This window comes from Rousettus aegyptiacus, unplaced genomic scaffold (genome assembly GCF_014176215.1).
Source record: "Rousettus aegyptiacus isolate mRouAeg1 unplaced genomic scaffold, mRouAeg1.p scaffold_m13_p_15, whole genome shotgun sequence".
NCBI classification, from domain to species: Eukaryota; Metazoa; Chordata; class Mammalia; order Chiroptera; family Pteropodidae; genus Rousettus; species Rousettus aegyptiacus.
In genome coordinates, this window is record NW_023416290.1 from 24,534,154 (window position 1) to 24,547,786 (window position 13,633).

Below are 13,633 nucleotides of genomic sequence, written 5' to 3' on the forward strand. Positions count from 1 at the left end.
TTCAGCTTTTATTGAACTTTTTTTCTGAAAAATTTTGAATTTTAACTAAAAGTATATTGAAGGAATTTTACAGTAACCTTTGTGGAGTTAGAAGGAAGTATACGTTAATATTTTAATGTAATTTTTCTCTAGGTAATGAAACACAGTCTTCACTTTGGAAAGCAGTAGCTTTCTTTTTAGAACGCATTGCTATTTATGATATTATGGCCATAGACAAGTGCTTTGGCACTGGGGCAATAGGTAACAGACCCAGCCCACAAGAGAGAGAAAGATATAATTACAGCAAATGCACAGTTGTCGTTCGGATAATGGAATTTACCACAACACTGCTGAATATCTACCCAGAAGGCTGGAAGGTAGGTTCACTTTGCTGCTCTATGAATGTGAGGTCAGTACTTAACACTGGGAAAATCCATATAAAGTACCTATTAAAAATAGTTTTGGTTTTCTTAGAACTTTCCATTGCTGTAGTAGTAACCTGTATAATAAAACTTTGTGTGTATTTCAGATGCTTATGTGAATAAAATACAAAATAGTTTTTCTAAATTTTTATTGGATATTTCATTTTATACTATGACCAAGCATCTGCCTTAGGAAACATGCATTAGCAAATATTTGTAAATATTATATAAACACACTTAAGTCAACCCATCCAGTTAACATATACTATGTACTACTGTATGACCGGCCCTGTCCTGTGGGTGTAGCATTGCCCTAACACATCAGGGCCTGGAAAACTGTCCATAGGCCAGATTCCACCTGCTGCCTGCTGTTGTAAAGAAGGTTATTGGAACACATCCAGATTCGTTTGTTCACATGTTGTCCATGGCCACTTTCACACTATAATAGCAGTTATTTAAGTAGTTGCTGTGGAGACCATATGGCCCACAAAGCCAAAAACATTTATTGTCTGACCTTTTACAGAGAAAGTTTACCAATCCTTCCCCTAGCCAGGCAAAAATTTTCAGCTTCATGGACTTTACGCTCAAGTGAAAATCTAAATCCTGACCAATAGATATGTTTTTATGCAAATCCATCTTTTACAGCTTCTTGGGAAGTATTTATGTAACACAAACCTTATAAAACTCTTGGTGAAAACCCTATGTGAACCCTCAAGCATAGGTTTCAATATCGGTGATGTCCTTGTTATGGATCAGCTTCCCAATGTTTGTGTGAACCTGATGAAAGCCCTAAAGAAGTCCCCATACAAAGACATTCTAGAGATGCACCTCAAGGAAAAAATAACAGCACAGAGGTGGGTATTTGGATCATACTCTGGGTCAGTGTTGTGGTGGAATTTAAGGTTGCAACATGCTCTGGCAGTGTGTGTTGCTGCTGTAGCCCTATTTCTTAAAGTAAAGGATCTCATCAATGGGGTGTTTAGTGCAGAGGATCTCATTAGTTGTTTGAAAATCATCTATTTAGCAAATGCCTTCCTTGCACCTTAGAGAATGCACGCCTTGGACGTGGTTTAGCCCGTATTGATCTCCATGGCTGGATCAGTGCATGGGCCCCTTGTTTGGTGTTAGCCTGTATCTGCTTTCCAGGGCTATGTCATAAATTTGAGTACCAGGTAGTTAGTAAATACAATTATAATAGAACATGCACTTTTTTCCCTCCAGTATATCCTGATAATTTAATGAAATCAGTTCTCATCTAATTTTCTTTTTGCTTTTTCCACATGGCCAGCATTGAGGAGCTCTCTGTTGTTGATCTTTATGGCCCTGATGCTTATGTGGATAGGGCCAAGCTGGCTTCTATTGTGTCTGCTTGTAAACAACTACATAAAGCTGGTTTTTTGCATGTTATATTACCATCTCAGGTAACCACAGCCAGTTTGTTTTTATATTTCTCTTAGCTTCATTATGGTAATTAGTCTATTTATTTGTATTCTTTTTTAACATCCTTTATGTACAGAGCATGCTGAAGTGGAAATTACAGAAATACTTGATCCAGACATGTAGGTGTTACCAGGAATATAAATGAGAAAGTAAATTTAAAAACTTATAAAATGAAAATGATATAAAGGACATTTGAATATTTCTAGCAGCCTCCCGAAGAACTTAGAGACTAACTGCTTTTATGTCTTTGTGGTTAGGTGACATAAAAGAAAAAATACAACGTAGAAACCAAAGTCCAGTGAATATTTTCCTGACAATTAGAAAACAGTTGTCACTATTAGCTAACATAAATTTTTTAATTAATGAAAGCTGTGAATTTTTTTTAAATAAAATATCTTATTGCTGGATATTTCAGTGTTGACTTTATTTTAGTCTGCAGATCAGCATCATTCTATTGGTACAAAACTTCTTTCCCTGGTTTATAAAAGCATTGCACCTGGACGTGAACAACAGTGCCTTTCTTCACTAGACCCTAGTTGTAAGCGATTGGCCAGTGGACTGCTGGAGTTGGCTTTTGCTTTTGGAGGACTGGTAGGAAAAACAGCTACATGCTATGCTATCCTAATGATGTAAATATATAACTCACATGCATTGTGTCTTTAAAAATAGGAATTAGTTGGGTAAATTCTTAACTGATTTACAAAAAACCTCTTTTGTTTTTCTTTTAATAAAAGAGAACAGTATTCTCTTAAATTGAGGTTTTGTCTCTCTCTCTTTGTTTTCAAAAGGAGTTTGGACAGAGAACAGCTGGTCTGTGTTGACACAGTGACCAGTTCTTTCCCTGTCCTTGGTGATTCTTCAGATAGCTGATTAGGGAGAGCCCCTGGAAGATAATTCAGAAGCACCACAAAAAAATGTCTTCATTGTTTGTTTGATCTGTGTAGGGCTGGCTTCAAACAGTTTTTGCTATTGTTGACACCTGCCAAACAGTTCATTATGTTCACCCCATTCTGCCCATCTTTTCTCCAGTAGCAGAAACCTCTTTACCCCTTTGTCAACGTAATGTAAACAAATTACATACTTAAGTTGTCTAAAAATACTCACCCTTACTAGACTCTCCCCTCAAAGCAGCAACAATATTTCTGGAAGTTGGGGAGAAATGGGAGTCAGGGAAGATTTCTTTCCCAAAATGAAACATAGAAAATGGAGGCTCTTTGAAATATATACAATTCAAACTTGAACCCATTAGGCTCTCTTTAGACCTTCCTGTGTTTTTCCACTTTCAAAGTTTATAGCTACCCAAGGAGTCTTTCTGTCACATTTAATATTTGTAATTCTGTTATTGCACATACTTTTCTTCCTTCTTCTCAGTGTGAATGCCTTGTGAGTCTTCTTCTGGACACAGCAGTGTTGTCCATGCCATCCTCAGGAGAGTGCCAGAGAAACATTGTCAAATTCTGTCATGGAGAGTATTTTTATTGCTTGTTCTCAGAAATAATCAACACTGAATTACTGAAAAATATAGATCTTGCTGTATTGGAGCTCATGAAATCATCTGTGGATAATCCCAAAATGGTAATGAAATTGTACTTTATGTAAAGTATATTTTCTAATATGATGCCTATATTTTTTTGAAATATATCATTAAAACAAAACAAGATCTCTTCCCGGAAGGTTTAAAGCTCTTGCCAGTGTTTAAAAACAAAATCAAAGGAAACAAAACACAGCCTTTATGAATACTTAATAATGGATGTTAAAACATTGATTATTTATTCTAATCTCTCACTCCCTCAAAATCTCTAGGCCTATTGCCATGTAGGATATTGACTTTTGTCAAGACTTGGCATTAGAACTCATAAACCTTTCCTGAGGCCCAAGCCTGCCTTTGCTTCTCCACCAGCCACAAGCTGGTCCTAAACATTCAGGAATTATTTCCTGCATGTTCCTGGTATAGCCTACTTTTCCCCCTCACACTGAACCTTTGGAGACCAATATTTAACATAAAGTTGATTTTGGTTTGCTAAACTTATAAAATTTTGAAATTTAACCTGATCTGTAGATAATCAAAAACCGTTACAAACTGTTGGAATGACCATTTTAAGGGAAACGTGCATAATTTTTTACTGAGTTAAGCATTTATTCCAAACAGTGCTTGTTGTCTGTCGTAGGAGAATGTTTTCTGGTAGATTGTGCTAGGAATTTGTATTTTTTAGTAGACCCATAGCACTCAGGAAATACAGTAATTTGAGCTTTTAAACTATTCATATGTCTAGTAAAGATAATGGACAAAAACCATATGCATTTACCTCCCTCCACCTCCTCAGATCCCTCTAAAATGACCAAAACAGTTTTTTAAAACACAGTCTTAAAAGGCATACACACACACAAAAGAGTGATAGCACTTTGGAAGCTGGAAGGCAAAAGGACAAGTGATAACAGACTTCAGAGTCCAAGACAGCTGCAGTATGACCATAACAGCAGGAACATGGGCAGCCAGTTTGTGCTGCAGAACTCAGAAAGGGGTCAGGCAGTAGAAACCCTGGGTTTCTGGAGTACAGAGAGAGCAAGGTATGGAGGAAGACTGGTTCAAGATTAGCCATTCCCTGCAGTCAGGGGACTGATCCTTCCCCACCTGAGCCTGGACGTGGCTGATTCTTTGGACAGAATAAACATCTCTCGACTGGAGACCCTAGGCCCAGTTGAGTGTAAGGATGTGTGTGTGTGTGTGTGTGTGTGTGCACATATATACGTATTTATATATTTTAAAGAACTTGAGTGAAGATTAGAATCACATTCAGTATGTAATACAAGTACCTCTTTAAGCAATGTAGTAAAGTTTGGGATACTTTGCACCATAACAAAATCATTTTATTATTTCACTACTGAGAATTCTAGTTTGTACTTTTATCTCAAGTTTAATGTCAGTTCTTTAACTCTACTGATTGTGTCTCCCACTAATTTTTTTAAATAATCAAAGCATTTTTGATGTAAGCTGTATTTTTATATTTTTCCCATTTTTCTGTTGTGCATTCTTAATTTGTAAGACATTTTTATATATTAAGGATAGCAGTCTTGGAGTGTTTCTTCTATATAGAAATATTTAAATTTTTATCATTAAATTTATGTTATTATTTCTTGTCTCTTTAATAATAATTTTAACAGGTGTGAGGTGATATCTCATTGTGGTTTCGATTTGCATTTCCCTGATGATTGATGATGTTGAATACCTTTTCATGTACCTATTGGTCATCTTCGAGTCTTTAGAAAAATGTCTATTCAGTTCCTCTGCCTGTTTTTTAATTAGATTTTTTTTTTTTTTTACTGTTGGTTTGTATGGGTTCTTTATCTATTTTTGAATATTAACCCCTTATCAGATATGATTTGCAAATATTTTCTCCCATTCTGTAGCTTATCTCTTCATTTGGTTGATATTTTTCTATGTAGAAGCTTTTATAGTTTGTTATAGGCCCACTTATTTATTTTTGTTTTGTTGCCATTGCTTTTGATGTGAAATCCAAAAACTTATTGCCAAGACCAATGTCAAGGAGCCTACCCCTTAAGTTTTCTTCTAGGAGTTTCATAGCTTCACACGTCTGACATTCAAGTCTAATACATTTCAAGTTGATTATTGCCTAATTGCTCTGGCTGGGATTTCCAGTACCATGTTGAATAAAAGTGATGGAAGTGGGTATTCTTGTCCTGTTCCTGATTATAGAGGAAGCACTGAGATTTTCATTGCTGAATGCGTTAGTTGCAGGCTTGTCATATATGGTTTCATTATGTTGAGATTTGTTCCTTCTACACCTGTTTGTTCAGAGTTCTTATCATGAATAGATGTTAATTTTTATCAAGTGCTTTCCTACATTTATTGATGATTATATGGTTTTTATTCTTAATTTTAATAATGTGATGTGTCACATCATTGATTTACATTTATTGGACCATCCTTGTATCCCTGAAATAAAACACATTTGATTATGGTATATGAACTCTTTAATGTATTGTTGTATTTGGTTTGCTAATATTTTGTTGAGGGTATTTACATCTATGTTTATTGGGGATATTTTCCTATAAGTGACTTTTTTTGTATTTTCCTTGTCTGGTTTTGGTTTTGAGGTAATGCTGGCCTCGTAAAATTACCTTGAAAGTGTTTCCTTCCCTTCTATTTTTTGGAAGAGATTGAGAAGAATCGGTATCAGTTCTTTTATAAATTTTTGGTAGAATTTACCCATGAAGCAATCTGGCCCTGGACTTTTGTTTGGGAGGTTTTTGATTACTGATTCAGTCTCATCTCCTTACTAGTAATTGGTCTATTCAGATTATCTATTCCTTTCTGATTCAGTCTTGGAAGTTTGTATACTTCTAGGTATTTATACATTTCTTCTAAATTGGCCAATTTGTTGGTATATAATTGTTCACACTAGTCTCTTATGATTCTTTGTATTTCTGTGGTGTAAGAATACCCTCTTAAATACAAGGAAGTTAAATGAAAGCCTCCCTAAATTCTGATCTTTAAAGCTTAGCCTCAGTTTGACTTCCAGAATATGGTCAGCTAGGTATATTCTCTTAGGCAGGGTATTGGACTATTTTAACAAGCCCAAGAGAAAATAAATATAGTGTCATCACTGCCCAGCTATATCAGTTCACAGCAATCATCATGGCCAGTGAGCCCTGCTCACTAACACAGTGATTGTAGTCAGTTTCTTAATATGTACCAACAGCAAAGAGTACAAAGCACCTGAAAAAAGGATTTTTAAAACTGACTGGAAGGAAAAAAGCTACTTGAAATGGAAATATGAAAAGAAAAACTTTAGAAAGATTAAAGAAGATGCTATATCCATTGCTACTGAAAAAGTACATCAGGGAACAAAAAAGAATTCTTGGAAATTAAGCATAAGCATCAGAAATAAAATATGAATTGGGCAAGTTAAAATTTAGGAACTCTTACACAGAATAGAAGAAAGAAGACAAAATAGGAAATAGGAGAGAAAGATAAGGAAATTTGGGATCAATGTACAAGTTCCAGTACTAAGGCCTCCACCCCAGATGGAAGACAGGCCTTCATGGATAACACATCTGAAGAAAATTTCCCAGAAATGAAGGACTTGTACTTCCAGATGGAAGAGGGCCATTGAGTGTCCGATATAGTGTATGAAAACAGCTCCACGTGGAGCATTTTTCTTGAGAAATCAGAACTCCGGGGATTCACTATTAGAAAAAATTATGGAAAGTTTCTATAGAAGTCCTGATTACATTAACCCATTTCCTGTTTGCCCGAAAATACTCACGCTGTGGTGCTTGTGTCTGCAGCGTTTGTTCCAAGATTACTCGTGTATTACAGTCCTGACCTTACCCCCAGAGTTTGCCACAAAGTATCTCGCTTTTATTATTTTCACATCACTCAAGTATGTTGATAGCCTTTGGAAACAAATGACATCATTCTATTTATAGCATTCTGTTTTTAGTAGTGGTATTTCCATTTAATATAATATTTCTCAGTCTCTGAAAATGTCAAATCCTAAAAAACATATCAATCCTATACGTGATATTAACATCATTCTTGAACAATCGTTAGCTGAAGATTCATTTAATGAATAAGATTTATGTTTACATTTTTGTTACATTAGGATTAAAGATGAGTTCTATTTAGAAATAACTCCAAGAACAGTTTGTTTTTGTTTTTTTTTTGCATATTGAAAACCAGTCAGATTTGCTTCAGCCTGGAAGAGTGTGTTTATGTAAAATTAAATTAACACTGTCAGCTGAATTTATTTTTTCCTAAATGGAAAAAAAAAAGGAAACTATCAAGAAATTGGATCATTTTTGTGTTTATAGCATTGGATGCTATAAATCTATGAGGTAGATTTTCTTCACAAATCAGGAAGGATTTCTAATCTGGAGTTCTAAATCCAGCCAGATTATCATTTACATGTGAGAGTCGATGGAAATTATTTTTAAATGTGCCAGATCTCAAAGGAATGTATTTCTGGTGTAGTTCTTACCAGAAAGCACCAGAAGAAAAAACTTCACTGAAATAAGGCAGTCAGTTGAGAAAGAGGATGATGTTGGATCTGGGAAGTTGTTGACTTGAACTCAAGAGAAGTGAATGAGTCTCCTGGAGGTGTTAAAGTAAGACCCAGAACGCAGAGGTCACCAACATTCCAGAGTGGGCACTACATTGTCACAGAGATGGAGTCAATAGATTTCTTGATATGTTTGGATGTCTTGAAATTTTATTAATTTGGGAGAATTTGATGAATAAAAGTGGGCACATTGAAAACAGCAAAGGAAGCAGACAGTGTTGACTTCAGGGAGATCAAAATGTGCAAGAAAGGAAAAGTTTCGGTAGTTTACAGTTTGGATTAATTGTGAAAAATGTTTACATTGTCATAATGATAGGAATATTAAATAGTAATCTAACAAAGTAGAAAACATTATTGAAAGGTGGTGCGACAGGAAACGTGTATGCAAGCCTATGTGTATATCCATGTCTCTGAATGTGCAGGTGTGTGAATATGCAGGTGTGTACATCTGCACATACACACATGGTGATGATGATAGAAGAAAGCTAATTCTTTCTCAGCAAGACTGCCTCCAACTAGGAAAACAAGAAATAGCAATATGAGCATGGTTTCGTAAAGGAGAATACCTTATGTTTTTATGGAAAAGTTTGCATGTTAAAGTACTCTTCTCAGTTTGAGGAGTTACGAAGTTAATGGTTATTATAGAAACAACAGCTTCATTTTCCAAGAATAGCTTTGAAATGAAAGTAAATTTTGTTATATATGTGTCTTGATATTATGACTTTTTCCTCCATTACCACACAATTGTTTCAGGTGAGCACCGTTTTGAATGGTATGTTAGATCAGAGCTTCAGGAATCGGGCCAGTCAGAAACACCAAGGACCTCAACTTGCAACTACAATTTTGCAAAACTGGAGGAAGTGTGATTTGTGGTGGGCCAAAGATTCTGCTCCTGAAAGTAAAATGGCGGTGCTGACCTTATTGGCAAAAATTTTGCAGGTATTTCAGAGACCTTAAAAAATACAATTGTTATTTTATCCTCTGTAACTTGTATCTTTAAAATTTTAGTGGAGGTTTGATAAATAAAAAATATTTTGACTGGACAATTGCTGCTTATCTTACATTTTAGACTTTTTCTGTTATTTTACTTTATTATCACTTTTTTATACTTTATTTTTTAATATACCTTTACTTTCATTGTCTTATCAGATAGTTTTAAAATATTTTAGAACAAGAATTGTTGAAATATTGTTGAAGCGCAAGAAAAAATGTGTAAGTTATTTCAGAAATTTAAAACTTTGAAAACTGTGTGGTAAAGGAAATTAGAGGCATAATATAGAAATGGATCATATTTTTATTTTCTCTCCTTTAGATTGATTCATCCATATCTTTTAATGTAAATCACAGTGCGTTCCCTGGTGTCTTTACAACATACACTACTCTACTTGCTGATTCGAAATTGGGTCTACATTTAAAGGTAAGTATTAAAAACATATTTTTTCCCCATTATATTCTTCCTTACTTTCCTAATTTAGCACATTTGTGATGTTTTCTGTTTTCTATAGTGGCAAATTTTAAACGTTCAAAAGCAGAGAGACTAGTACTGTAAACTCCCATGTACCTGTTATCCAACCTCATAGCTATCTGTCTGTGGACATGTTTGTTTCAAATGTATAGTTACTCCAGGCCATGGCTTTGAAGGATACCCTTGGTATCATGTTATCTGATCTTCACATACTTTAGTATTTCTCTCCAAAAGATAAGTATAATTACATGAAGTAACTATATTTAGAAGTATTAATATTTGTCTTTGTATATCAGTGATTTAAATTCGCTTTCTTGAGAATACTGTATTAATGAATGACAGCATTTTAACTTAATTTTTGTATTAATAAGTAATATAAAATATCTTGTAATTTTTAGGTCAAGAACATAATAAACATTTTAACTTTAAAGTCCTTTAATAATTAGATTTTACACTCTAATAAAATGTGGTCTTATTGAAAACTGTTCTCTTTACTGAAACATGAGGATTTTCTTTGCAATGTTCCATTCTATGTGATTAGTCAAGTTTCTCACCTCTCAGTATGAGGGAGTCTGGAAACTTACCTACCACACAAGGAAACAACACCTAGTTTCTTTTAAGCTCAGTGTGAAGTTCTGAGTTAGTTCTACAAGGAATATTTGTTAATTACCCCATAGGTTATTTAAAATATTCTTTTCACTCAACACAGTATATTTCTACTAGAGTCTATATTTTTAGGAGAAATAGCATACAGAATCATACGTGTGTGTGTGTGTGTGTGTGTGTGTGTGTGTGTGTGCGCGTGTGTGTTGGCCCGCAGTTGGCCCACTTACCCTCTAGAGTAGAAGCCATGATACAGCATTGCATTAAGGTTGGTTTTTGATGTTCTAGTAAGTATTTTAAATCTACACAGTGCTTTATTTGTAAAGTCTTTAGAAACAGTAATTTATCTTATTCTGTAAGATCTGTAAGCCAGCCACGACTAGTATAATTTCATGTCTGCATTGCTTCACAGGGTCAAGCAGTAATTCTTCTTCCATTCTTCACCAACCTAACTGGAGACAGTCTTGAGGACCTTAAGCATGTGCTCGAAAAGCTCATCATTTCTAATTTCCCCATGAAATCTGAAGAATTTCCCCCGGGAACTCTGCGGTACAATAATTATGTGGACTGCATGAAAAAGGTTAGTTTTTAGTAGTACCGAATAAAAGTAAAACATTAGGGGTTTTTTTTTTTTTCTGTTATATTTCTTGATGAAGAGAAGGAAATGAAATATTCGGAATCAGAAGTGTTCTAACTTTAAGAATTCAGTTTAATTCATTTTGAAAGCTGGATATCTGTGAAGGTAGATGATTATCAAAATCTTTTGGAATTAATTTTTTCCCCTAATTTAAAATGTGAAGTATTTTATACATAAACATATTGTGACATGTTTTATGGATAATATGTAAATCTTAAAGAATAATACCAAAAAGAGCTAAGAAATAGAATATTGCTGGTATGTTTCAGTTTCTGAAATTTGAGTACTAGTTATTTGAGAAACATACAGTGATTATCACCCATATTAATTAATATATAGCTGAAGATCCTTGAAATATCAATGGCTTAAACAAAGTGGTAGATTATTTCTCTCTTGTATACAATTCTAGTTTGGTGACAGGATAGCTCTACAGTTGGCAGAGGCCAGTCTTTCTTTAGCTTTTTCTCCGTACATAGCTTCTATCTGCTCTAGCTCCTGCTATCTTCCTTTCCCTTCTAGCCAACAAGAGGTGGGGAACTGTAATAGAGAACACATTTCTTCATTTTAAGGGCTTAATCCAGACCTTGCACATACCAATTCTGCTGATATTCTATTTGCCGCATACATCTGTAAGCAAGGCTGTGAATGTTGTTATTTTGGGCAACTGTATACTCAAACTCGAGATCAACCAGTAAAGGAAAACTTAGACAGTGACCATTGGAGGGTGAGTAGTGGTCTGCCATACTAATGATGGACTGAGCCCTGAGCCAATGTCTGAATACTTAAAAATAATAAAGACACTCTTTTTGTTTTCAAAGCGCTTATAGTAAAGCAAGGAAGAAACAGAAACAAAAAAATGATTAAAACTCTTTACTAAATGCTAGGATAGCGATAAACATATGGTATAGAGGTGTGGCAGATTATATTTTCCAAAGATGGCTGATCTTTCCATTGAGAAACAAAATCTGCTTTTCCTTCCATTTTGTATTGGTTGGCCTCATAACAAAAAGAATGCAGTAGAAGAGATGCTGTGTGACTGCCAAGACTAGTTATAAAAGGCTTACACCTTCCACCAGAATTTCTCTCTTTCGTGGGTCTCTTGTTTGTGGGACCCAGTCACCATCCCAAAAGGAAGCCAAGCAGCCACATGGAAAGGCCAGTTTATATACACCACTCATCCACACAAATTCTCTCATCCCCATTCTACTTACATATTTTTTTCCAAACATACAGAAAAATTGAAAGAATAGTACAACAAGCATTGATATTACCATCTCTTATAGTCAACAGTTAACATTTTGTCATATTTGCATGTGTGTGCACGTGCTCTCGCGTGCGCGTGTGTGTGTTGGCTGAAACATTTGCAAGTTAGTTTCAGACATCATGACACTTCATCCCTAGATAACTTCAGCATGCATGTCCTAAGAATAAGCCACAGTACCATTACCATACCTAAGCAAATTAATGTTCTTCTAATATGTATTATGTAGTCCACATTCACATTTCTCCAGACACTCCCATGTTTAGCATTTTTTTTTCAAACCAGGATAAATGAATGATCGCATTTTGTCATGTCTCATAACATTGAATTTTTGGAAGAGACCAGAGTGCTGCTCTTGGATGTTATGTCCTATTTCTCTGATTGTTTCCTTAGGGTGTTCTTTAATTTGCCCTTGATCCTCTGCATTTCCTCTGAACTGGAAGCGAGGCTTAAAACTTGGTCATGAATTTCAGGAAAATCCCATTGTTAGTGACCTCAAGTCTTATGGCCCAGTTAAGGTGGTGACTGCCTTATCTCTCTATTGAATGGTGTGTTCAATAGAGAGATGAGAGGTGACCCCATCATGTTGGTTCCATCAAAGTATCTTGTTCCCCAATAATCTGTCACCCAATGGTTTAGAATTCTGTCACAGAATTCTAAATATATCTTTAGTACTTTCTTTTACTGTAAATGCATTTCCGTAAGTGTAAGTATAATCACCTAACATTTGAAAAAAGCTTCCAGCCTAAGAAGGATATATACCAACAGGAAAAAAGAATTCAGAAGTAACTGGGACAACAAAGGGTGATAAGAACACATCAAAGAAACTGTACAGATTAGCTTCAAAGATGAAAGAGAAGGTGTTGTGTTTATGAAATAGAACAAATAAGGGCTCTTAGAAATTAAATATATAAAAGCAAAATTTAAAAATAAAACTTCACAGAACAGGAGGTAAAATTTAGTACATCTCCTAGAAAGTAGAATAAATAAGACATTGAGATGGAAAATGGGAGAATAAAGATGAAAATGTCAGATGAGCAACTAGACATCTGCTGTGCAGTGAAAATGGTGTGGAAAAGACATACATCACTAGAATAAAAGAGCCCACAGAGAACCTAGAATGGTGAAGGAAAATGACCTCAGTTAAGACACATAATTATGGAATTTCAGAACCTGAGGTTAAAGGAAGATCCTAAAAGTTGTTAGAGGGGAAAATATCTATAAAACCTTAAAGATCAAAATTTAGGTATTTAACAAACATTATATACCCAGCATTCATTATATCTGTAAAAATCACAAAAATATTAGCATTTGTTAATTCTCTGTGAAATCGTTAGAATTTTCTATTTTTTATTAGAACTGATAAAAATAGCAAATGAAAATTCAATGAAGTTATCACTGTTTCTTTTTTTTTCTTTCGTAGTTTCTAGAGGCATTGGAATTATCTCAAAGTCCTATATTGTTGCAGTTGATGACAGAAATTCTTTGTCGGGAACAGCAACATGTTATGGAAGAATTATTTCAGTCCACTTTCAAAAAGATTGCCAGAAAGTAAGTTATTCTATTCTAGTCTGGGATGCCAGGAACAATATTCATTTTATTTCTGTGGGAAATTATCTTATCTGTTCCAAAAAAAGTTGAGTGGCAATTGCAATCAACTTTCACCACTCAGTTTTATTTTGTACTATTTTGTGTTTTGTAAGAAAAAAAGACTTTTATCCTGAAAGTTTCAAAAATACTCAA

The 13,633-nt window shown here is 34.7% G+C and overlaps 1 protein-coding gene across 1 annotated transcript in view; it reads left to right on the top strand.

Annotated features, from left to right (window-relative positions):
- PRKDC (protein kinase, DNA-activated, catalytic subunit) overlaps positions 1-13,633 on the top strand; it is a 194,065-nt gene that overhangs the window by 72,737 nt on the left and 107,695 nt on the right. The window contains exons 32-40 of the mRNA XM_036233299.1: positions 133-356; positions 1,047-1,255; positions 1,690-1,822; positions 2,274-2,432; positions 3,213-3,416; positions 8,678-8,863; positions 9,237-9,341; positions 10,405-10,572; positions 13,314-13,441. Coding sequence (XP_036089192.1) covers positions 133-356; positions 1,047-1,255; positions 1,690-1,822; positions 2,274-2,432; positions 3,213-3,416; positions 8,678-8,863; positions 9,237-9,341; positions 10,405-10,572; positions 13,314-13,441 — 1,516 coding nt within the window. The remainder of the gene's footprint in view (positions 1-132; positions 357-1,046; positions 1,256-1,689; positions 1,823-2,273; positions 2,433-3,212; positions 3,417-8,677; positions 8,864-9,236; positions 9,342-10,404; positions 10,573-13,313; positions 13,442-13,633) is intronic.